General features: G+C 38.0%; 2 protein-coding genes across 4 annotated transcripts in view; both read right to left on the bottom strand.

Moving 5' to 3' along the window:
* ptp4a2b (protein tyrosine phosphatase 4A2b) overlaps nt 1-14757 on the bottom strand; it is a 41004-nt gene extending 26247 nt beyond the window's left edge. Inside the window, exon 1 of the mRNA XM_073821667.1 lies at nt 14644-14757. The gene's annotated coding sequence lies outside the window, so the exon portion shown is untranslated. The remainder of the gene's footprint in view (nt 1-14643) is intronic.
* A 2806-nt stretch (nt 14758-17563) lies between these two features.
* Nucleotides 17564-22441, bottom strand: part of col8a2 (collagen, type VIII, alpha 2) — a 69932-nt gene continuing 65054 nt past the window's right edge. For all 3 annotated transcript variants that reach the window (XM_073822157.1, XM_073822158.1, XM_073822159.1), the window contains one exon: nt 17564-21664. In XM_073822157.1, the coding sequence (XP_073678258.1) occupies nt 19752-21664 (1913 nt within the window). In that variant the 3' untranslated portion in view covers nt 17564-19751. The remainder of the gene's footprint in view (nt 21665-22441) is intronic.

The raw sequence follows: 22441 nt of genomic DNA, 5'->3' as shown, positions 1-22441 counted from the left end.
AGTTAGCCGATGCTCACAACAGGTTGTCAATGAGAGTCAATAGGGCATCGGAATAGCCATGTAAATAAATCACTGTTTTACGCCATTTACGAGGCACAAAGTAGCTCCACACTTCATTGGTAGACTTCCAAGGGCCCTGACATTTAAAACGAGACATTGAGAACTCAGAAAAAGCACCGGTAGTTTATTTACAAGAAGCTTTATACAGACAGTACCTGCAAGACAAAATCCGGTCGCCGCCATCTTGAATTTAGGCACGATAAGTCGAGTGTCGAGCACGAAGGAAACTACAACCTGATAAGTTGATAACCTGATAAGACGAGATGAGATATGCAAGGTACGTTCACACTCGGTATCATGATTCAATACACTTTAGGTCAATATCACACCGGAGTTCTCCTTTAAAGTTATTGTTGTGAGACGATCCTGTAATTAATGTTTTAAAAAAAATCCATATAAAATTAATTGAAGAAAAGTAGATTTTTGTATGCCTGCTTTGTTACTTATATTTTATTTCTAATGTTTTCAAGGCTCAGAGCACTTTATTTTGTTAAAGTTACTTTAATATGAGAAGATGCTGTAATGTTTATACATTTCTTTTATTATAAAATAAAAAAAACATTGAGGAAAAGATTTTTGCTAGTATAACTATATACTATGTTAGTTACAGGAACTAATTTTATACCTTTTTCAAAGGCACAAAACACTATTTTGTTGTTAAAGTTATTTTGTTTTAAGAAGATCCTGTAATGTTTAAAATGTATTTTATTATAAAATAAATGTAATTAATGAAAATATTTCTGTATAGACCCATGCTTTCATTACAGTTCTTAAAAAATCGGAATCGGCAAAAATCGGAATCGGCAGGTCACACTTACTGAAAAATCGGCCACCGCATACAGCATCTTCACACACAGATGAAACTTACTAGAGAAGTGTGACATAAATGCATCTGTAAATAAATACAATTTAAATTCACGTCACGCATGCTTTAATTACCTTCAAATTAGGGCTGCAACTAACGATTATTTTAATAATCGATTAATCTGTCGATTATTTTTTCGATTAATCGATGAATCGGATAAAAAAAACCAAGGGATTTACAACCCTTTATTCAAAAACAGAACTAAAATCTTTAGAAAGTGCACGAACATGTTGCTCCTTGAACTGTTATAATAATAATAATAAAATAAAAATGGACTAACACAAAAAACATACACATGTATGCTTTACATCTGCCAAATATAGACTAAATAAACTAAAATTACTATCCGTCAAGACAGCGGATTGCTGTGGTGTACATGCTGCATGTCCCATCAAGAAGCCTCTCAAATTAAATTCCTCAGTGCGCATTAAAAAAGTCATGTGACTTTGCACGCTGGAACGGGATAACTTGACTAACTTTCTGCTACATTCATTCTGCCATGGCGGTGTTTAGTGTCCTGCCATCAGCAGCGACCAGCTGGAAGAGTTCCGCATTCAAATGCACGCAAAACTGGCCTCAAAGCCCCAGCAAAAGTAATTACCATGAATGTGTCAAGGCAAAAATTAAGAAAATATTCGAATTACTTATTAATAAACTAGTATTTTCTGATTCAGTGTTGCAAAGATGAAATTGACGATCCTGCCATCTGCTCATTAATGCCTAATGCATTTTTATGGATTAGCTAATGAAAGAGTTTTGTTTTCGATTTTAATTATTTCGTTTTATAGTAAAATAATAATTTAAAGCTTTCTATAGATATTGTGTTTGTGAGGCAATTACCTGGGTTTCGGTTAATTATTGTGAAGCGCTCCTGTTTAAACCAAAGATATCAAGCGTATTCTGTTTGTTTTCTTTAAGAGCACATTTTGTTGATACTGTTAGTACACACAAACTAAGGTAGACCCTTTACAGTTCCGACCCCGGTGGTAAATTACTCTTACCTTTATGAGCAAAAAAGAAATTCCACATTGCACTGGCGTCTCCATGCGCTGCAAAGCGCGCTTCTCTCCGCACAAACTTTGGATTTATATTGATTGAATGATTAAACTAATATTGTGATATGTTTTAAGTTTTTTATATCAATGGATTTAAATCGCGATGAATTAAGCAGGCTTTTGATCTGTCTGCCGCTGTTTGCTAGGTATAACTTTAAAAAACAAAAACTTGAATTTAACAAACAAAAAGTGTTCCAAATATATCTCTAAATTAACTTTATAAACTAAAGGAACGAAAATAAATGTAATCACTTTGCTATTAAAATCAGCAGCTGTGTAATGAGGAAGAGAAAGAGAAAAAAAGACAGTTGGACTGGAAATTCAGTCGGCCAAAAATTGATGAGCTGTCGGACATTTTTACAAGGAATGTTTGTTTAATAACCTATATAATATTCTTAGGCTACTTTCTTAATTAAATATATTATTTCTTTGATTTATTTTAGCGTTTTTAGGCTGCTTGTTCGCTGACTGAAGTGTAGGCTATATATAAAAAAACAACGTGCCACCGTCACAGCCCTATTCAAAACTGAGACGATTTCACCTCAGCAGAGCTCCTCTTTCTCCTTACGGTTGTGGTATGTTTTCGACACATTATACAGACAGACAGTGTTACAAAAACTATAGAAGTAGTTTTCTCCATCTCCACTATCCAACGACCCGTACACCAGCTGTTTTGCGATCAAGCATTGGCTGCTGTGAAAGACATGTTTGATATAAATCGGGGCAGCATATATATATATAATGTAGAAACGGTGCTTTATGCTCAAATGTTCCAGTTTTGCGCATAAGTTAAATTCGCATTTTTGGATGGAAACACAGCTTATGAGGCGCCGAACTCTGCTGGCATCAGTGCGGGAGAGAGACCGAATGTGTCCACTCCGCTCTGCGCTCATTTTTTTTTTAAATATATATAATAACAACCAAATGTCTCTGCGTCGCGCGACACAACGAATCGATTATGAAATTCGTTGCCAACGCTTTTAGTAATCGATTTTTATCGATTTTATCGATTCGTTGTTGCAGCCCTACTTCAAATAAAACATATAAGCTCGCTGAGAACTATTAGTGTGCAAAGACGCTGTCTGCGGTGACACAGCGTAAATATGTGAATGAATGAAAGTGTAGTAAACGTCAACAGATTTCCCCTGCTCAGGGAGTATAGGGAGCAATGAACACTATGCACCATGTCAATCGGAACACAGTTCATTTGCGGAGCTTACTTCTAACAAGCTGATCATCTGAATCTAAGAGAGACATGCAAAATATGCAGAGCGGGGGGCGCGATCTACCACATGTCCAGACAAGCTAAACAAGCACTCTCCTTCGAGGCTTTGGCTGACTCGGAGTGCTAACTTTAGCCACTTTCCCCTTTTCAAACTGGGCATATTCAGCTGAGTGATGGTTTTGATGATGGAAGTGTCTTAATAGGTTTGTTGTTACGAATGTTTATATTGTTGTTCCCTCACGTCGTATTTTGCCCTTATAAATGTTATAAATTGCGATCTTTGTGTCATCTTCACTCACACCAACGACATGTTTACACACGACTGTGAGTGTGCGCGCGCGTGACTGTGACGTCATTGCATGCGCCGCTGGCAATAAAAGGATCGGCTAGGAATCGGCAAGAGGAGAAATTGACCGGCCGGTCACCGATCCAGGCCGATCATTTGAAAAATTGTAAAAAAAATTGAAAAAATGTAAATCTCTGACAAGCTACGCCAAATCGCGCTCAAAATCGAATGCGAATCGAATGCGATTTTGAGCGTGATTTGGCGTAGCTTGTCAGAGATTTACGTCTCTGTGTATTAATTGTCGCTCCAGGGGAACCGGAGCGGAACGCACGTGATGGAGATTTACTACTAATCAAAGTACCGCTTCATTGACTAAACGCGCCTCACAATATCGTTCGATTTATCGTCCAGCCCTATTCCTGTGATTTGAAGCTGAATTTTTAGCATCATTTCTCCAGTCACATGGTCCTTCAGAAATCATTCTGATATTCTAAAGTGCTGCTTCATCTGAAAACAGCATTCATCTGAAATAGAAATCTTTTGCAACATTTGTAACATTATAAATGTCTTTATCATTACTTTGGATCAATTTAAAGCATCCTGCTAAACAAAAAGCATTATTTCCTATAAAAAAGCTGTATAACTAAGCTCTACATACATCTAAAGACTTGGGTTAAAAGATTACTATTTTTCTTTAAACAATAGATGGCTCCTCAGGTAAATATCCAACCAAGAACTGACAAAATTCACTAGGATTTTACACCTAATTTCACTGGAAGGTCAAGATGTCATGTTACACGTGAAAAACTGGACACAGAGGATGAACTTCGCTCTTTCAGCCAGGTAGAGCAGAGCTACTCAAGAGTGAATTCTGGGTATTAATAAACATTAAAGAGGCCACTGGTGCCATTCTCAGAAAAGCAGAGGAAATATGGGTTCTGCATCGAGACAGGATAACACATTTGAGTATAAATGGCCTATCTCTCCAGGTGTTTTTAGGTTGCTAAGAGGAAAAGTCAGAATAGCTCAGTGTCACATAATTAACATGTCTGAACCACACCATGCAGAAACTAACAAAAGACAAAGGGCATAAAATAACCAATGGACCATAGGGTCATCAAGTTGAAGTAGCTATTTAGCTGTTTAAACAGGACTTTCTAATTTAGAATATGACACACTTTATCTCAAAGGCCAGAAATAAAAATCTGTGTAAAGCATACTTAGTGGCCTATAAATGCACCTGAGGTACACACTGAATGCCACACACATTCTTGAGGCCCGTCTGTCTGCATTCCTCACCAGTCTCTCAAAAGAGCACTAAAGAAGTGCTCACTGAATCATAGATTCATTTACTCACCATGGATAAATGCTTTGTATATATATATATATGCATCATAATACAGCACCGATGACGTTTGACCAGCCCACATTTGCAAAAAGAAATTTTTCTACAAATAAATCAACAGAAACGTAAATGTCTTCACTGCAAACTATCAAAATAAAGGTTAGTTTTTAAGTTGAAACTGTGACAGAAATTTATTTGATGTAATGTTACCTAATGTAAGTACTACTACTAATAATAAAAATATTATTAAAACATTTAAAAATTATTATTTTTTCCATTTACACGAAAAATATTTACCAGAATTTATTTACCTGAAAAATGCAAGTGAACAGTATTTCTGGAAAAAAAAGAAAAAAGAAAGATAATTATAAAGTATCTTTGATAAAGCAGTTAATTAGAGATGTTTTAATTAAAATTTAATGAAACCATTAAAATGGAACTGGGAACATTTATGGAAAATATTTGGTAAAAATAAACTAAATTTATATAAACAACAACAATTTTTTATTTTGTTAAATGTTTAATAAATTGCTGTTAAATTGTTTGAGTTTCATGATACCAATTTATTATACATGCTTTTTGATAAATATTTTTACATTTAACCATTACAACAGTTAAACATTTTAATACACATTGCTATGGTTACGCCTGTCGTTTATACTACTCTGGCGTTTTCAACCCTCGAAAACAGAAACTTTCAAAAACGCTGCAGACCCCGTTTTAGTCTGAAAACTCTGGGGTTGCATTTTAGTGTAAACAAACCAAAACGGACATTTTTGAAAATGATGGCATGGCTGCCCACATTCGCTCGGGTTATCCTTGACGGCCATGTAAATAATAACAATGTTCATTATGAATAGTCATGTGATATGCGTTTGTGTAGTGTGGATGGAGATTGCTTCTAAAACGCAGTGAAAGCCAGTGTTGACGAGGATTGTTTTCATTTTAAAACACCGTTTTATAGCGAAAACACTAGTGTAAACAAGGTCTAAAACAGATTTCATAGGGCACTACTAGTACAATCCTCTACTTGGTTATGAGAAGTGTTATATAAACTATATACATTCAGCTACATGGTAAAGAATTTGACAATATAACTTTTGCAAAGTAGAAAGCAAAGAAATGCAGGTAAAAACCGTGGCTGTTTACATCAGTCTCAGAACACAATAGACAGGCCTGTCTATACACAGAATCTAATTTGTGAATCTGCATGCTGTAACACAGGTACAGCAAAGCTGACAGGTCAACAGCTATACTGTGACAAAATATTGTGTTGTTTCTGACTGCATCAAAGTAGTTTGATAAGCCATAAAATCACAGTCGGTCAGCTCCCTGCTCCAGACACAAAGCAGGGGTCTAACGTTTTTTATGCCAAAAGCAGGTGGTATGAAACTGTGCATGAAAAAGACAGCAGTGTGCTGGAAAGACAGAAATCTGCTGCCAAAGCCAGGGGCTCAGTGCAGTGCTAATCTCACTCTACAGACAAGGCAATAAGGTAAAGCCAGAAGCCATCATCATTCTTGTGTTGCGCTTTGCCATAGTCACAATGTTCCTCAAAAACAGGAAACCATTTTAAAAGGGAATGAATTTAATAAGGTAGGCTATAGGTTTCATGCACCTGCTGCTTTTATCTTCCCAGTCATATGTCAAACAATTAGATTAAAAAAAAAAAGAACAAGAGATAGCAGTGATGCTTCGGAAACAGTATAAGCATTACAAGAGCAAATGCATCTTGCAACTGCCTGTGGTCAAGTTAGAGATGTAGTGAAATGACTAAATTAGGCAAACGCAACCACCACTGCATAAGTGCTTCAGTATCAGCTTTGTAATCTGATTTCTTAAAACTTGTAAGCCAAAACTGCATCTTAATTAAAAAAAAATCCTTAGATTTACAAACTGTTTTAGTCCTTCACAAAAAAGATAGCCATAAATAAAGCATACTCTTTATCAGCTGGTGCAACTCAAGTTGCAACAATGCCTGATGAAACTAATGTGCAAAATAATAGGGATGCACCGGTTGACCGGCCATAAATCGGACGCGTGATCGGCAACCGGACGGTTTTCGTTTTTATCCCGGCCGTTTTTTTTCCGGAAGGGTGTACGCAGGCCACGGCATTCAATTCATTCAGAAACATGTCACTTGTGTGGAGGTTTTTCGAAATCTGTGAGCAGGACGTGAAGATTGCAATCTGCAATGTCTGTAAAGGACAGCCACTTTCCTGTGCTCGCTAAAGTTGCGCAAGCGTACCTGTCCTCGCCCTGCACAAGCGCAGACAGCGAACGTTTGTTCAGCTCAGCTTCTCACGTGACAGATGAAAAAAGAAACAGACTCACTTGTGACAAAGCTGAGATGCTTCATTTTTGTAAAACAAAAACAAAAACAAGCATTACTTTACTTTTGAAAAGCCAAAAATAAAAGTCTGTTCTGTTAAGAATGATTATTATTATTTTACATTAAAATGCCTGTTGGCTTACTGTTTTACTTTACTAAAAGCATGTTTTACTTATTAAACTGTATTTAATTTTATATTTTTTTTATTTATTTAATTTCAGATGTCAGATGCTATTGATTCAATAGCCAAAGCCAGTTTGGCCTGTTAAATACTAAATAAACATGTTGTATATGTGGTTTACTTGCATAACTTCTTGTTTTTGAAAAAAATCGGAAATCGGTATCGGAATCGGCCAGCTTGCTTGTAAAAAAAATCGGTATCGGAATCGGCCAGCTTGCTTGTAAAAAAAATCGGTATCGGAATCGGCCAGCTTGCTTGTAAAAAAAAAATCGGTATCGGAATCGGCCAGCTTGCTTGTAAAAAAAATCGGTATCGGAATCGGCCAGCTTGCTTGTAAAAAAAATCGGTATCGGAATCGGCCAGCTTGCTTGTAAAAAAAAAATCGGTATCGGAATCGGCCATGAAAAATCATGATCGGTGCATTCCTACAAAATAAGGTCCAAAAAAACAATGTCACCACCAACCACCATATTAGTGTTTTGAAGAAGCGCTGAAAGAAGACAAGCAGCAGCTCAGTGGAAACTCCGCTAAGAGGGTGGGGACTCTTGTAAATGCCGCCACAAACCTGCCCACTTCCTGTCAAGCTGATGCTTACACCACTGTGACTGTAAACTTAATACAATGACTCAAACAAGAGACAGACAGTTCATGTTATTCAACACAGGCATCTTGAAGATTGACTGTCTTCTCAAAGGCCACATCATGCAGCTTCTATGGAAGCCATGCAGAGGGAGCAGATGTCTGTCAGGTCAGGATGAGACTGTGGAGAGCACCGTGCTCATTCATCAAGGGTTAGCAGCGCTCCTGCTGCTCTTGCAATGCCGGCTCAAAGGCTACGACAACTCCTTTAATATTTAAGCAGACAAGCTGAAAAGACAGTGGGAGGAATGGGAGTCATGCTGTTGCCAGTTGTGTAGATGTTTTAGGAGAGCCTGCTGTGAGGCACAACTCGATCCATGTTTGTTAACAAGCTGTGAACTACTGCTACCAGTGACATTTAACATGCTGCCCAGTAAGAGTGGCTACTGACAGCTCTGTTCATCCAAAATGCCAAACAAGCTATAAATATGGTCTAAACAGGCCTAATGCGGATCAAAATGCATGTTTGTACTTTAGAATTTTGAAAGGCTATCAGGCCTTTATATGACACAGTCTACATTAGTTAATAATGAGAAAGGTTTCAGCAGACTAAAACACAAAGTCTCTGGAGCGAAAACAGCACCATGCTGAAGGTCTACCTAATGTGGCCATGTTCATGCAGCAGTCCTGTATTTGAGTCTGTATTAGGGCTGCACGATTAATCGCACGATTTTGTGAGGCGTGTTTAGTCAATGAAGTCGGTTACTTTGATTAGTAGTAAATCTCCATCACGTGAGTTCAGCTGGAGCGGCAATTAATACACAGAGACGTAAATCACTGACAAGCTACGCCAAATCGCGCTCAAAATCGCATTCAATTTAGAGCGTGATTTGGCGTAGCTTGCCAGTGATTTACACCTCTGAACGCTCCAGCTGAACGCATGTGATGGAGATTTGAGTGCATTCACCCACATTTTGAACGTGTAGTTGTTGTGGACTTTCCTACTGGTGCAGGGATGTGAGGGAGGCGGAGCGAAAGTCCACAACACCAAACCCCTGACGCTGATTGGTTGGAACACTGTTTGTTTATCTGTGGAATAGTTGATAGCGCCGATTGTTTTTTTTGGCATATCTCGGACCCTAGGCTGACAAGAGAGACGCGGTTTCTTCACAGACAATTTATGGGGCAGGCAGCGAGCGGATCGTGATGAAAGGTCAGCTGAATTTGACACTTTATGTTTCAGGCTAGAAATCGCTGATACAACCTTTAAGTGCATATCTACTGAGCCTCATAATAAACACATTATGTTATCATTACTAACTTATTACTAATTTAATATTCAGCACACAGGCATTCAGTGAGAAGGGCAAATCCTTAGGAAAAAAGAAAACAGGCAAATATCGCGGTTGCTGCGGTTGTTGCATTCCTCTGCGGTTATGCACGTCAATAGCGCGGTATTGCGATATTGCGGTTATCGCGACAGCCCTAGCGATGTGTTATTTCTCATGTACTTAAGTATTTCAGTGACATCTCTATAAGCAAAATGAGGGCTTGTTTCATCGATTTCAAAACTCTGCTCTTCTGTCACATCCTTGTTTTTATTTTTCATATTGCCAGCGCATAATTTTGCTGGCTTCTGCAGCAGATCACACTACAAATGAACGCATAATCGCCTAGTTATCCTCTGTGTTTAATTCCCTATCACAGTGAACTGTGCAAGTGTTGCCAAGTCCACATTTTTCCTGCAGAATTGGGATACTTTTTCTACTGTTGCCACAGGTTGTTTTTCAACTCCGTCGGTTGAAGCAACTCCACTAATGTGATATTTACCTTTCGGAATGCAATTGGGCTAGTTTTGGACTCATTTTGAAAAGCATTTGCAGGGCTTGCAAAATTGCTAGCCCAACGTCCTGGGGCTAGTGTGTTTTCTAATTGGGAAATGTTTCACTGGCCTGCCCGACAAGCTATCTTAAAGAAGAGGGCTCCTGAGGGCTTCCTCAATTTAGTTGTATCAAATTTAAGACCATAAGAATCGCGGCTGGAGTAAACTTCAAAACACGATATCACTGAAAAAATATGCACATTTCAAAGTCAAAACGCGGCACGAATGTCTTAGTAATGGGCGATATAAACGATATGCGATATAAACGATACAAAATTGGCCTACGATAGAGATTCTAATTCTATTGCACTATCGCGATAATGCATGTTTGATGACGCAATCTACCCGCGAAATTTACAGTAACGAGCTGCAGCCGGCTGCAACGCATCATCTTGAATAAACATGGCTGAAAGCGTCAGCGAAACAGAGGAGCTCGTGAAAAAGACTGGTGCAACCAGTACCGCCGCTCCCTATACGCAGACTAGTCTTGTAAACACACGTGATGACGCGCAGCATCTGCGCCGCAACGCGCTCTCACCTCTGTTTACGGCTGCCTATTTGGCCAAAAATGATGATAATAATTGATGAACAATATACCTGGTCCTGGAAAGAGACATCAACACTCCGGCGCCGAGAAACGAAAGAAAAAAAAAAGCCCAAGATGAAGCCCGTGCATCCCTTTCAGGTACTTTCATAATCCTGTGAAATATTATATTATTCTGTCGACATTAATAATGTGTTTTAATGTCGGTAATAATTTCACGACTAACGCATCTTTCTTAATATGAATACAGGCAGATCTAAGTAAACAAAATGACTTAAAATGCATTATATTAAAACAATTATGGCAATTATGATTATTGATTAATAATGACCATATAGTGTCATTAAATAACAGTGTTAAAATACATAATCTAATACAAAATTAACAGTTTACATTACAATTTTAATAGAAATGCCTGAAAAGGGCACCAAAGGCCTGGTAAATGCAGTTGTTACACTTACATGATCAAATTCCTAGTTTAATATTGACCAAACATTTAATTAAAATATCCACATAATCTTTCCTATCATTTCCTCAACTAAAATATGTGGACATCATAATCCTTGTCTGCTTTATTGTCAAATAGCAAAGGCTTTATTATATGAAGAGCTCATTTACGACTTTGCCTCAAGAAAAAGCAGAAGTGTGCCTTTGTAAATTTTGAACTTTGGAAAGCTCCAGCAGATGACGGTGTTGATTTTATTTCAGTTTATTATGGTTTATTTGATTGAGATTTCACATTTTTAATTGTTTTATTTAAAGTGTAATTTTAGTTTGTATTTTTTGCTGTAGAGCTACAATTGTAATTTATAAATGATACAATTTATTTATGTATTTAATATTTACTTTTATTTGAATAAAGTTCTATTTTGGCCCCTATAGTAGGTGTTTTTTTATTATTTTATTATTACTTCTGTAATATTTGGGAGAGGGGGCACAAAAGTAAATTTCTGCTTAGGGCACCCATTTGGCCAGCAGCGGCCATGGGTGCAACATCTGTTATTTGGACGTGGTTTGGCTTTAAGCCGTCCGACGAGCAGCAGCAAAATATACTCTGTAGAGTGTGTGGGGCAAAAGTTCCAGTTAAGAGAGGTAACACGACTAATCTGTTCTACCACTACATTTAGTTTATTTATCTGCAACATTGTGTTGTTTAATTACAGTTTTGCTTTTGCACAATAAATGTTCTCAAAACGACATGCAACGTTTCTTTATTTCTTTAAAAAAAAAAAAATTTGCAGCTTGGCTTTCCTAAGGGTCTATGTAACCTGTTCTGAAATGGTTCTATTATAATTTATATATCGCAATATATATCGTTATCGCAAGAGGCTGCAATGTATATCGCAATATGGATTTTAGGCCATATCGCCCATCCCTAGAATGTCTACATATGAATGTATCTGAAGGGAACCGACTGTCCTCAGAATCGCATCATTCGCATTTTTATTTCAACTTACCTATAATGCCTGATAAAACAGTGTTAATGAGCGAGTTGCAGCTTTGTGTACAGCCGTTACTAAGGAAACCAAAATATTTCAGCGTGGCAGAGAATGAATTTGCATTTCCAATACATTTTTCAGCTGTTTCTGGTCAGATTATTGCAAATATATATCGACCCATGTTTTTATGCAGCAAACACATAGAGTTGTAATTGTGAAAGAAGTTAATGTGCCTTATAAAAAAAATTAAGGCAGTAATATTTATGTTTTAAATAAATATAATAAACTAAAAACTTGATTTATCCCTTTTAATGGTATAAAGGCTGAAATGCCATTGTATAAGATTTCCTATTTTGTGAAAACCTGTATCTGAACTGTAAATCATTTCATTTTATGGCTTACTATTACCGTACACTGTCTAACCCCACTCATATTGTGTTTGTTTTACTTTTGCAGCTTTTAAAAAGGGTCATAAATATTTTTGATTGACATTTAGACTCCTATCTGATTTTAATATTTAAAAAAAAATCTTAAATTAATTTTCTGGCTACCGAAATCTGAAGAGTACATGCCTGAAGGGCTACCAGAGATTTTGAAATTTTGCGAGCCCTGAATTGGGCAGATTTCATTGTGAAAACCTGGCAAGCCAGTTTGTATTGTTCTTTTTCACACTGGAAATCTGATACTGGCCACATTTAAAACTAAAATGTGAACAGCTATACAAAAAAAAAAAAAAAATCTGATCAAAAAAAGAATTAAGCAATAAGGCTCGGAGTGTGAACAAAGCAAGGAAGGACACAAAAAATATCAGCTGTTCAGAAGAATAGATAAAGAAGCTGGAATTCACACACAGTTCCAATTAAAGTACATTTCAACTTCATCTGAACTTTAGAAGGCCTCTAGTTTATATACATATAGAATTGTAGTAAGTGTGATAGTATGATTTATGATCGTAACTTTCATGAGTCGTTTTTTTATGAATCAAAACCAAATTCAAATACACAGTCACACTCAGTATCGGTGTTTCGTGTTTGTTTGTCTGCCTTATTTCCGGTCAGGTAGGGGAAATATTAAGCTAATATCTTAATTAATACTGCTTGCATGTATCTTTACCAGCTATTAACTTTAGTTTGTCAAAACACTGCACCCTTTCCTGTTTACTACGTCCTTCTCTATATGATTTAGCAGCTTCCACACATTTTTTTCTGTGGTTTACACAGCATAAGTTAGCAGAACAATATATACAGTAGTCCATGACTGTGTGATCCATACTGTTGTATTATCAATATGGCCTCACATCCAGGAAACTAACTAAATCGTGACGTAAGTGCAAACCCTCCTTAAGAAAATTCACAGGAAGGATCTAAATAAAACAGATTTTGTTTGTTGGTTAGGTTCATCTACCAACAAAACATCAATGTACACAACATTGGTCATATAGTGATGAAATACACTGCAGCATTATCATATTTAGACACATACAATTATCTCTCAATAAATAAGCCCACACAAAGTCAGTATAGATAATGTAAGGTCAAAACGATAAAAAGCAACCTTGTCACAGCTTCAGCACTACAGGCGACTAAGCTAAACCCTCATGTCAGGTGGAATCACTCCTTATATTATGCAGATACCTCAAGCTCTCAAACATGCCCTGACTTGTTCCCACCTGGCAATTGTACAACTTCCAGATTCTGGCAGGAATGCCTGCATGTCCATCCCAAATACAACAAGGCATAAGCCACTGACCAACACCTGTACAGTTTCATTGTATTAATTACACAGAAGCAGGATGAGAACAGGTAGAGCATGAAGCCAAGTGACTCATCAATTACTACACATGGCACCTGAATACCACATTTTGGATCATGTCATGCCATCAATAAGCATCTTGTTTAGGAAACCGGTTCAAATCGGAGTCCATGCATACATCATGGTATCTGTTCGACAAGCATGACATGACAATACTATTGGCTTACCAGCTAGTTTACTACGCAGTTCAGGTCTAATGCTAGGTCATCAGTTTACAGTTTAACCATGTGGTGAATACGAGAATGATCAAAGACAAGAGTCGACCCTACTTCAAGTCACATTCACAGTTAAAATAAAGCAAACGTGAATAAGAAGAAACTAATTACATATACGTCGTGAACTGGCAAGGCTTGGGTGGCGAATTTTGTGGCACACTAAAAAGAAACTAAAATAAATGACTCTAATCTTCCACGCTTTGCATAACCATTGAACCACTGAAATCAGGAACATTCTGGAGTGAGACGATAAAGTGTTATCTGACTGAACTGACAGTTATAACATTAGCTCGCTGGCTGGCTAACAATTCAATCTCCCCCCTCTGACCCTCACAGCCGGACAAATGGTGAAAAACGACCAAGTGACCATTGTGTTTTATATCCACACACAGAATTAACCATATATCTTAATTTCAAAATGACCGCTACAGCAGGAAATAAACTGTCTGAGTAACTTCTTGACACGGTCTCTGGTTGGTGTTGAGATCGCTAGCAAACAGCTAGCCAGCGCAGGACAGTTGGGCAGCCTGAAGAGGAGCCCATACCCGTAATTTATCGACAGCAAATATAGGAATGACAGACAAACCGTCTCTGACAGTGAAAAAAAAAACGTTAAAACGAATAAAACAGCCGAGTATGGAGTTTCCGTTCAAACGTACGCGGGCAAATGGCTGCCACCCTCGCGAGCTCAGCGAGCTCCTTCACCGGTTGAAGCGAGAGCTTTCACAGCTACACTAGAAACGGTAAAACGTCTAGGGTAGTCGTTATTAACGTCTTCCTGGTATATTATAGGCACAAGGCGTGATCATAAGGGGATACTTACAACGAACGGGCCAAACATTGAAATCCCTTGGCAAACCCCGGAGAAAGTGCACGTAGAGCCGTAACCGCTGTGAGGGTGAAGTCGTATTTGTCGTCCGCTTAGTGAAAACTGAATTGAGATGAACTGAAGAGGGAGGAGTCAGGCGGTGACTGCGTCAGCTTTGCGCAAGAGCCTGTTGACGTTTTACGAGGACTTTATTCCAATACTTTGTGGAACATTAAATATTGTTTATTTAATCCAAGTATGCATATATTTACGAGGAGTTTATTCCAATACTTTATGGAACATTACATATTGATTACTTCATCCAAAAAAAGAAAAGTGTGGCCACCTAATTTGAAAATATTAGATTTGGGATATTAACAAACTGTAGATCAACTTAAAGGTGGATGAATGCTTATAGGTGTGATACTTCTGAAGCTTTTAGTCACCTTTATGTCATCACAGGTGACCCAGCGAACAACAATAAAATGGGTGCACACTCCCCCTAGTGTTAGTCACATATTTCTGTAAACTGATTGTGCTGATTAAAGGGATAGTTCACCCAAAAATGAAAATTCTGTTTTAAAGCAGCTTTACTGAAAATAATGATGTTAATGTTAACAATATTTAAATTTCTTCTTGACTTGTAGTTGCTTTGATACAATGATACAAGCAATGAAGAAGCTGAGACAGCTTAAAGGGATAGTTCACCCCAAAATTAAAATTCTCTCCATAATTACTCACTCTCACATTGTTCCAACCCCCTAAGATCTTCCTTCATCTTTCGAACACAAATTAAGATATTTTTGATGAAATCCGAGAGCTTTCTGACCCTGCATAGACAGCAACAGACATGGAAGAGTAGTTGTTGAATAAAGTTATTTTTGTTTTCTTTGTGCATAAAAAGGATTCTTGTAGCTTCGTAAAAAAATATGGTTAAACCACTGATGTCACATAGACTGTTTTACCAATATCCTTTCTGTGTTTCTGTGCCTTTTAACCAAGGTTTTACTACGGTAACCATGGTTTAACTATGTATTTTGTAGTAAGACCATAGTGACCACAAAATTAACCATGGTTTTACTATAGGATTTGAAGTAAAACCATGTTAACTACAAAATTTAGTATGGTTTTACTACAAGAACCATGGATTCATTATGTTTTTTTTGTAATAAAACCATAGTAACCACAGAATTAACCATGGTTTTACCATAGCATTTGCAGTAAAACCATGGTAACTACCAATTTACTATGGTTTAACTATTTTTTTGTATTAAAACCATAGTAACCACACTATTAACCATGCTTTTACCATATAATTTGCACTAAAACCATGGTAACTACAAATTTAACTATGGTTTTAATACAAGAACCGTGGTTCAACGATGTTTTTGTATTAAAACCATATTAACCACAGAATTAACCATGGTTTTACCATAGAATTTGTAGTAAAACCATGGTAACTACAAATATAGTTTAACTACAAGAACCATGGTTTAACTATGTTTTTTTGCTTTGAAACCATAGTAACCACAGAATTAACCATGGTTTCACCACAGCATTTGCAGTAAAACCATGGTAACTACCAATTTAACTATGGTTTAACTACAAGAACCATGTTTTTTGTATTAAAACCATACTAACCATGGTTTTACCATAGCATTTGCTGTCAAACCATTGTGACTACAAAAATAACCATGGTTTTACTACAGTATGCATGGTTTAACTATGTTTTTGAAGTAAAATCACAGTAACTACAAAATTAACCATAGTTTTACTACAGTATTGGCAGTAAAATAATAATAACTAGTGAAGAGACAGTGAAACAATGGTAACGACAAAATAAACCACACATGTATAGCTTAACTGTGTTTTCTGGAACAACCATAAAACAAAATTAAATATAGCTGCACTAAAATATGTTTACTGACACTTTTATACCCTGGAAGAAAAAAATAAGCATGATTTTGTAAAGAAAAAAAAAATGAAGAGAATGGCTTTTATTGTTAATGTATATAGTCAACTATATTATAAGCTCAGGAATAAGATATTGTTTATATCCCTCTTTTTGGGAGACCCATGCATTTAGTTAATGTATTAAAACTTTAAAAATTATCTACAGTTAATATATTATTATCATTGTTATATTAATATTTTTTCCCACCATTTGTTATTGTTATAGTCATTAAAAAATACTTGTGTCAGTTCCACTTTTCATGGAACGATGATTGGTTGTTCTCTCAAGACTTTGGCGCACTTTTGGCTTTTAAACGTTCATGTGACAAACTTGCAAACTTCAGTTTTTTTACTGGTTGGTGTGTTTCTTTTATTCAATTAAAAAACTGTAGATTTTGGCATTTTGAGTTACACAAATTCATGTAGAGACATAATGAAGTTGACTGGCATGGTTGGACCTTTGCTGTCTATGAAGGGTCAGAGAGCTCTTGGATTTTACCAAAAATATCTTCATTTGTGTTTTGAAGATGAACAAAGGTCTTACGGGTTTGGAACAACATAAAAGTTCTTCTGCCTAACAAAACCTACATATTGTAAATGTGTGCTCTACACTGTAAAAAGTTTTCACCAGTTTCAACTTAAAAACTTAAGTTTAGCAGCTGGCTTAAAATTGTAAGTTAAATCAACTTAAGTCATTTAAACTTACAAGTTATATCAACTCATTTTTATTGTAATAAGTTAAAATGACTTTTAAGCTGATTTAACTTAAAAACTTAAGGCAGCTGCTAAATTTAGGTTTTTAAGTTGAATCTGGTGAAAACTTTTTACAGTGTAGTATTTAAGCATAATATGCCACTGGTAATAATTTTAAGATGAGGTTTTACTTAAAGTGGTTCATCTCAAGTTTGTGAACTGAATTTATGACACTTATCAACATTTCAAATTAATAGCTTTGGTCTTAGTCAAGGAGAACAACAAAAGATTTCAGATCAAGAAAGTTTATTGATGTTGCATCAGTACTGTCAAGAACTTGTAGATTTTGTACGAGCTGACAAAATATGTTCAATCAAAGAGTGCATTTAATACCCAAAACGGATTGCATAAAGTGAATGCAGTACGACAAAAGTCCTATAGATTGATAGATACATCATAAAAGAATGAAAGAAAAACAATGGTAGTGTGTACTACAAACTCTTCAATGCTGTTAAATGTAAGGTTATTTGTACGGGTTTCGGTAGAACGTATAAATATGCCTTCATTAAATTCATGTGCAAATTGGATTGGCTGTTTCTTTTAATTTGATTGAACATGAATAAATATCCCGTGGAACAGAATCAAAAGGAAGCAACAGTCTAAGCAGTTTTGAGAAATTGCAGCACAATGAATTTTGAAATCTTCAATCCATTGCACATAAACAATATACACTCAGCATAGAAAATATTGGTCACAGTGTTAATATACAATAAAAAAGGTCAGATACATGCTGGAATAGGAAAGATCTGATGCCAAAACATCATTCAAGAGAAAATAATCTGAACAATGTCATGCAATGGTGTATTGAATGGGGAACCTCAGTGAGTGGGTGCATTTGAGTACTGGCACTCCTTTAGTCTGATGCGGGTTTCATAATTCTGTGTTGATCAATCAAACAGAAGTGAGAAAATGTCTTTCATGAGGGACTTCATGCCTCATTTGCTATTTTGTGCAAGGAACAATTTCTTCAAGGATGTTTACATTTGAACCTTTCATAAACACCACTGGAGCATTGCTATTACAGTGTGATGTGTCCAAATCGTGTACGTTTTTTGTCAAAATGTACAAGATTAGGACATGCATTGACTCGTGTTAGTGTCAATCATGTCTGTGTAATAACAAGTCTCAAAAGAATGTAAAAAACAATCAGTCAATTGTATCATTGTTAAAGCAGCAATTAGAAAAGCGTCAGAGAATGTAAAACGTTTAGAGTACACAATGCAGTAGTTTGGATTTTGTGTTGGAGAACCGATTTGTTATATAAAAAAAAAAAGTTATGTTTTCATATTCTCAATCGATTAGTAGTCCCTTACTCACCAATGTACTCTAGGCTATCCTAAGATTTTGATGAGAAGCTATACGTTATGTATTAGCTGATGTCATGATTTTTTTAGTACACTCTCAGAAATAACTAATATGTTCCTTTAAGGTACTAATATGTATGTAATATGGCAAAAGGCACAAAGGTGTACCTTTGGAAAGGGTGACAGCTTTTATATGTGTGTGAGTGTATGGAAATAGTGTCACAGAAATTGCATATTTGCTTTGTTAATGCAGGCACTGTTGTACAGCAGTCCTCGTGAGGCCTTCAGGATCGCTACTGATTTATACCTGGCATGTTTTGAGCAAAGAACTCAGTAAATCATCAAGTAATTTTTTCGTAATAACTTTCAAACACAATGTAGTTGTCGCAGAAACAGACAGATTAGCACATGGTTTTTGCTATAACACAGTAAATCAAACAAAACATACATACCTAATGACTAAAGCAGATAGATATTCACCTGTCTGGCATTAATAAGAAAAAAACAATATGGAACGGAAGATTATTCTTTAAATTACGGATGTATTTAAACATACAAATACAATAAAAATGCTGTATAGAATGTTTGCATTCTAAAATGTGAAATGTGGCACAAATCAAGTAGCCTGTGTTATATGAGTGAAGGATATAAGTGAATTCGACTGCAACCAGGGGAACACACAACCCCAGAGTCAACGTGATGGAGCTCGATGGGAGTCAGAACATTTGGCAACGTGTGCAGTCACATGGGTAAGTCTTTAAACGGTTACCTACACATTGCAAAGTACTTAATAGTCTGATTGCGATAAACAGCAACAACTACAACAACATCAATAAAATAACACCATTATATCAACATCAACAAAAAAATAACATAACAGTTATAATAAAATTATCATATAGGCAGGAAATGACAACACTTGAAAGTAAAACAATGATCAAATCAGACATTTGAGAGAGAGGGTGAAAACAGAGACACAGCATGAATTCTCCATCCTCTGCTTCGAACTCAGCCTCTCCGTCGTTCAGCAAGTCTTTCTTGTAATTTAGTCGCTGTTATCACAGATGTTACTGCAGGGCACTCGAGCAAGCAATTCTTCGCTGAGACGGACCGTTATGTGGGGCACAGGAGGAACCCTGAGAAGGACGAATGGATGTACTCAGTGGAGTAGAGCCCATTTGCTTGGTCAGAGGGCATTTGCACCCAAACCTGGTCGTTCTCTTTCAGCTCCAGTACCGCACTACCTGATGCCTGGTCCATATAGCCCTTCTTGTATTCATCGTAGGTGTACGTGGCTGGCACATTGTTTTTATACAGTGCCACCCACAGGCTGGTTCCCTTTACATGTACATGATAAGCAAAATAGTAGACTCCAGGCAGTGGACTTGTGAAGATGCCCGTGGCAGGGTTGTAAGCATTTTGCCCATTGTACAGAGTTCTGTCAAATTTGATCGGCATTCCAGATGGTGGAAATGGTGTCGTCAAAATGGCGGTAAACGCAGGAGAGACTGAGGCAGAGAGCTCGGCCTGACCATAATAAGGTTTCTCACCATTTGGCTTTGGAATAGATTCTCCAACAATATTTGGTCCTTGAACCGCCAACTGATTTATGTCGCCATTCGAAGGGCCGGGAGGCCCAGGAGGTCCGGGTGGACCTGGAGGGCCCTGCATACCATTAAGTCCAGGAGGGCCAGGTTTTCCTGGTGGTCCCTGTGGACCAGACATACCCTTGTCTCCAGGCTTTCCAATTCCTTGGGGGCCCGGTGGACCTTGATCGCCTTTCAACCCTGGAACACCCTGAGGTCCCATATGACCAGTGGGACCTGGAAGTCCAGGTATCCCTGAATTGCCACGTGACCCAGGGGGTCCTGTTAACCCATTCTCACCTTTTGGACCTGGTCCCCCTATCAGACCAGGATTACCTGGCAGTCCGATGTGACCTGCTTCACCTTTAGGTCCAGGTTTGCCTGTGGCTCCGTTGAAACCAGGAAGACCCTTATCCCCTGGGAGGCCAGGCTTTCCTGGGAGCCCACTAGGACCCTGATCTCCTCTAAGCCCTGGCAAGCCCGGAGGTCCCTGCGGTCCATTCTCTCCCTTCAGACCAGGCATCCCATGCTTCCCTGGAAGACCCATAGGACCTTGTGGACCTGAAAGCCCTGGCTGTCCAATTGGCCCTGTATCTCCTGGTAGACCATCCATCCCAGGTTCTCCTTTGTCACCAGGGGCTCCTTGTAATCCACCAGGACCTCTGTCTCCTTTTTGTCCTACAAGCCCTGGTTTACCATAGCCAGGCGGGCCAGGAAACCCAGGAGTTCCTCTGGGGCCAGTCTCACCCTTTGGACCTATTGGACCTGGGTTCCCTGGAGTACCATCAAGTCCAGGCTTTCCCACAATAGCTGCCCCCGGCTGACCTTGTAGACCAGGGGGACCAGATTCCCCTGGGACACCTTGAACTCCTGGAAGTCCTTTATCTCCTTTTGGACCTGGTTGCCCAGGCTGCCCATCAATCCCTGGTTTACCCAGCCCAGGAACACCTGGAGGTCCTGGAGGTCCTTGAAGGCCACTGGGTCCCCTGGGACCCGTTAGACCTGGCTTTCCATTGCCATTTTCCCCTTTGAGTCCTTGTTCACCAGGAATACCACGTCCACCTTTAGGCCCCGGCTCACCTCTTGACCCTGGCGGGCCTTTAGTTCCAGGTAACCCTGGTTTACCATTCAACGACAGACCTGCTGGTCCAGGTGCCCCTGGCTGACCTGGAAGTCCACGTGGACCCACCTCTCCACGAGGTCCAACCTCACCATTGAGTCCTGGAGGTCCTTTAGGTCCAATTTTTCCTGGTAAACCTGGTAGTCCTGGTTTTCCAATCCCAGGGAATCCTGGAGGCCCTGAAGGACCTGTTTGACCATTGAGACCAGGTTTTCCTATACCTGGTTTCCCTGGTAATCCAGCAGGTCCAGGTGGTCCCCTTGGTCCTGGCTTGCCTGGAGGACCTGGCTCTCCTTTAATGTCCATAGTGGGTGGAAACTCTGCAATGAAAAAAATGAAAAATGTATAACTTCACAACTAAATTCATAAAAGAAGATTTTTGAGATTTTGTGAGATTTTACAAAGACACAAGTTTTAATGTCAATGAATCTCTGTGCCATCAAAAAATGTATTGTTTGTTTCCATGTAGAACCCTAAAGTGCTATTGAGACTACATTTATGCATTATGCTCATGGGTCTGCTCAATAGTAGCTACACAGGTATGCTATGAAAGCCTACAGGGAAAAGTAAACGTGTTTATGGACAAAACATAAACAAGGGACAAGGACAAAATTCTCAACAGCATTTGACCTCACTGGAATTTAAGCAAGGGAACTGCAGTGATGACGCTTGACAGCCATGTTTGTACTAGGAACAACCAAACTATGCAAGTCAGGAAACACTGCAAAGCTGCATACACTTCAGTTTCCGATAAATGTTTTAAAAGATGAGTTCAGAATTAACATTACATTACATTTAGCCTTTAAAATGGCCCATTTCACTGTCTGTGTGACAGATGTGTCCTGACATATTCAAAGGCCCATGTAACATTAACTCTGAGAGAGAGACAAATCATTTGCCTAGGATTTAGCCAAGCTGTTAAAATGTGCTTTATGCTTTTCACTTTAGAAACTGTTGGACTTCTATTACATGACATTTCTAAAGCAATATATTTAAACAATTATTAAAATTAAATAGAATCTAGCATAGTTACTTCACAGACATGATGGCTCTTAAGTACCTAATATGTATCTATCCATCTACTTCTCTGTAAATAT

This window comes from Garra rufa, chromosome 17, assembly GCF_049309525.1.
Source record: "Garra rufa chromosome 17, GarRuf1.0, whole genome shotgun sequence".
Lineage (NCBI taxonomy): Eukaryota > Metazoa > Chordata > Actinopteri > Cypriniformes > Cyprinidae > Garra > Garra rufa.
Note: the sequence above shows the minus strand (reverse complement) of the source record. Positions and strands in the feature narration are given on the sequence as shown.